We start from the raw sequence: 3977 nt of genomic DNA, 5'->3' as shown, positions 1-3977 counted from the left end.
TTTAGACATAAATTCTAAATTTTCCATTTTATCAGTTTGTGACATCAAAAATACAACAAGGATCTATTTATGTCATTACACTAATCCAATTCATAAACCCAAAAGCTAACATTAACATTGGGTTAATATCTCAACACCATTTTCCGTTATCAAAAGCGTGTGCTCAAATTGCGCCGACAAACTTCCATCCTCAGTCACCACCGTCCAATCATCATCCCATATTATCGGGTGTATACTTCCCATTGTCAACATCGGTTCTGTCAAAAACAACATTAATCTCCACAAAATTTAAATTTTTTATTTTTTTCAAAAAGTGCTTATTACTTTTAACTTACCGATGGTAAACGTCTGGTTCAATATCATGTGTCCCCTTTCATTGTTCCCTAAAATTTTTTTACCAAAATTAACATGTATAAAAAATAATTAATTAATTAAAGAAACTGAAAGCATATAAAAAGAATTACTGTAGTGTAGAATAACTGGATCACTGTGAAAAAGACGTCCCACACCATGCCCAACAAAAGATTGCACAACACCATATCGATGTTTATCAGCATGTGCACTGAATTTAAAAAAAAAAAAAAAAAAAAAAAAAAATCAGTTTTGATTCTTGATTATATAACATAAAAAATAGTTTGATAATTAAATAAAAATAAAAAATAAAAAACAGCATCTTACTTTATAACTTTGCCAATTTTGTTATACTCAACTCCTGGTGCACATAGTGATATTGCCTTGTCTAAGCTTTCTTTAGTTACCTAAAACATTTAAAATTTATTAATTATGATTAAATATACTCCTTTACAAATATATATATATATATACCAAAATCTTTACCTTTACAAGATTTTTAGCCTTGTCATCCACTTCTCCACAAAAATAAGTTGCTGACGTGTCACCATGGTAACCCTGTCCAAGTAACCAACATGACATTCATGCATGATGCATCAATCCAATACCTTGGGCTATTTTTCATGGTAAATATGAGGGTATTTTCATCTTTTTTACAAATACAAGGTTGAGAGCATGTCCATGTCCCACCTTTTTTGTCCTGTTCCTGTTACTGTTACTGTTACTGACATGTGTAATGAGAAAAAAACTTACATTGAGATAAACGGTAACATCTATGTTGATAATATCACCATCCTATAGAGTGAAAAGTAAGATATATGAAAAACAAAAACGGATGAAATGATAAAAAAAAAAAATAATAAAATAATGGTTTTTAATGAAGCAAAACCTCAAGTTCACGTGAATCAGGGATTCCATGACAAATGCATTCGTTTACAGAAGTACACACACTTTTTGGAAATCCACCATAGCCAAGAGGTGAAGGATAAGCTCCATTGTCAATGATCATCTGATGAACTTGTTGATCGATTTCATCTGTTGTGACACCTGGCTGCCAAATCGTTTGCAAATTTAGGCTACAACTAGCTTATTTTTCAAGCTTTTTTAAATTGTCATGTTTGGCAAAACCAAAATGCAGCTTATAAACTAGCTTTTTAAAAAAGCTTATTGAGCTTTTTTAGGATTCTTCCATACATACCCTTTATTAATTATAAAAGGAAAAAAAAAAAATCAATCTTCTACATGCCCTTTTATGCTATTTTACATATTTCAGCTAAATTTACCAAACATCATTTTTTTTATCGGCTGTCAGCTAGTTTGTTGAACATGGCCTTAGGCTATGTTTGACACGCCACAATAGCTGATAAACTAGCTTATTTTTCGAGTTTTTTGAAATTGTCATGTTTGACAAGCCAAAAAGTAGCTTATAAGTTGGCTTTTTTAAAAAGCTACTTAGACTAGCTTTACAGAAACTTTTTTAAAATTTTCCAAATATACCCCTTGAATAATTATAGAAACCATATTCTTTTAAATGCCCTTTTATGTCATTTTATATATTTTCGCTAGTTTTACCAAACGCAAAATTTTATCAACTAGCTATGCATACAAATGCTAGTTTTTCTGCTATCAATTAACTTTTCAGCTAGTACGCAAAATATAGCCTTAGACTAGCTTTTCGGGAGCTTTTTTAAAATATTCCAAATACATCCTTATTAATTATAGAAAACTCAATAATCAATATCCCAAATGTCATTTTATATTTTTCAGCTAGTTTTATCAAATGCCATTTTTATCAGCCAGCTTTTTAGTTATCAACAAGCTTTTCAGCTCACATCTAGCAGCTAGCTTTTCAACTAGTCTGCAAAATATAGCCTTAGATAAAACGTTAACTAACGAGGTTAAATTTTGTTTTTTTATATATTTTTGTAAATATCAATCACCTTAACTAATGTTCCAGCATATTGAAGAACTTGTGCTGCAAGTCTTCCGGAAGCTCTCATGTATTCTATACCCTTTTCATCATGGACCTCGGGCCCACTTGCAATGCCAGGTGGCTTCTTGGAACCAACATAAGGAGGTTTCAGTATGTGGTCAGGGACAAGGCGACGTGGCGATAATTTCCCTGGCTTTAAACGCTTACGTGTCCCATTTTGTACTTCTTCTATATTTCTACTAGTTCCATAAAAGTTAGACAAAATGAAGAAAATAAAATATTGTTTTTCGGATTTAATTTTTTCTTACCTTCTGTTAAATAGAAGACTTGTTGTGTATGATCTTGATGCTTGCAATGAAAAAGGTTTTCGACCTGTATTAGCATGTAAAGTTGTTAAATAATTTTAAAACCAAATTGACAATAAATTTGCATAATCTTTGTGGGAAAACAGATATAAGAATGTGAAGCAACTAACTTGTTTACATGCTTTTAAAATTTCTCTTTAGCGATTTCAAAATTGTGCCCCTTTTATAGCCTAATTGCTTTAGCAATTTCTATTTTAAAATTAGGGATTTAGCAATGCACATATATGAGTAATAATTCGATGATTTCAAAAAGTAATATAGATTCATGAAAAGGTAACAAAAAATCGCATGCAAGTTGAATTGCACATCGAGAAGAAGGAAAAGAAAGGAATAAAACCTAAAAACTAATTTGCACAATAAATTAGGGATTCATTTCAGCCTAACCTATAGTGTACATATATACATGGGTAACTAGTAATAAAATGATCACGAAATTAGATCCTCTACCCATCTGAAATACGCAACACCGAACACAGACGAAGCTTGTAGAAAGTGAACGAACCTGGGTTATAGCGAAAGAAGCGATGAAGGGGTAATGTTGACTGGATATAGCAGCAGTTTCCGGAAATCGATGAGAGGATATGAGGTCGGAGTGTAACACTCGCCGTCGCCATCGCCATCGTCGACGCGCTAACCAATTTCTCGGTTTTATCCGGCCACTTCTCTCCCGCCAATGCCTCTTATCGGCAGAGACCCAATTTTTGCTCGAAGTTTGAAAAATTACCATTCGAAGCCCTCAACAATAATAAAGCGTACAATTCGATCCTTTTTTTGTATATTTTGTTAAAAATTACAAAAGTAGCTTTAAACTCTATATAGTTCAAAGGAACATGGTCAACATCTTCGTCAAATATTGCAAACTCTTAGAATAGAGAAACTCTATGCGAAGTTCTCAAAGTACGAGTTTTGGATCAGGAAGGTTGATTTCCTAGGTCACGTGATCAGTTCAGAATGACTACATGTGGATCCTTCCAAAATCAAGGAAATTGAAAACTAGTTGGCACCCAAAACACCTACAGAAATTCGAAAATTCTTAGATCTTGCTGGCTACTATCACAGATTCATCCAAAATTTCTCCCGAATCACTAAACCGCTTACCACCCTGACACAAAAGGGTGTAACTTTTATTTGGGGAGAGAAGCAAGAAACAACATTCCAAACACTGAATCGAGCTTTATGCAGTGCACCGATCTTATCTTTACCTGAAGGAACTGAGGAGTTTGTAGTGTACTGTGATGCTTCTAATCAAGGACTTGGGTATGTTCTTATGCAAAGAGGAAAGGTTATATCCTACGCCTCAAGACAGCTTAAGACGCATGAGGTCAACT

The 3977-nt window shown here is 33.2% G+C and overlaps 1 protein-coding gene across 2 annotated transcripts; it reads right to left on the bottom strand.

The window, feature by feature from the left end:
- On the bottom strand, positions 1-3325 carry LOC145043933 (methionine aminopeptidase 1D, chloroplastic/mitochondrial-like). Of its 2 annotated transcripts, none has more exons than XM_078992705.1 (10): positions 3152-3325; positions 2593-2656; positions 2292-2523; positions 1241-1402; positions 1105-1146; positions 838-909; positions 679-758; positions 465-562; positions 336-383; positions 1-257 (listed from the first exon to the last, which is right to left on the bottom strand). In XM_078992705.1, exons 1-10 carry the CDS (start codon positions 3267-3269, stop codon positions 112-114), a joined length of 1062 nt encoding a protein of 353 aa, XP_078848831.1. In that variant the 5' UTR covers positions 3270-3325; the 3' UTR covers positions 1-111. The 2 variants fall into 2 exon arrangements, with proteins under 2 accessions (XP_078848831.1, XP_078848832.1); XM_078992706.1 differs by having other exon boundaries at positions 2292-2520; positions 3152-3324.
- Positions 3326-3977: the final 652 nt, after the last annotated feature.

This window comes from Lactuca saligna, chromosome 4 (assembly GCF_052625555.1).
Source record: "Lactuca saligna cultivar CGN05327 chromosome 4, ASM5262555v1, whole genome shotgun sequence".
Lineage (NCBI taxonomy): Eukaryota > Viridiplantae > Streptophyta > Magnoliopsida > Asterales > Asteraceae > Lactuca > Lactuca saligna.
The sequence above is the reverse complement of the archived record's forward strand: the minus strand, read 5'-3'. Positions and strand labels throughout refer to the sequence as shown.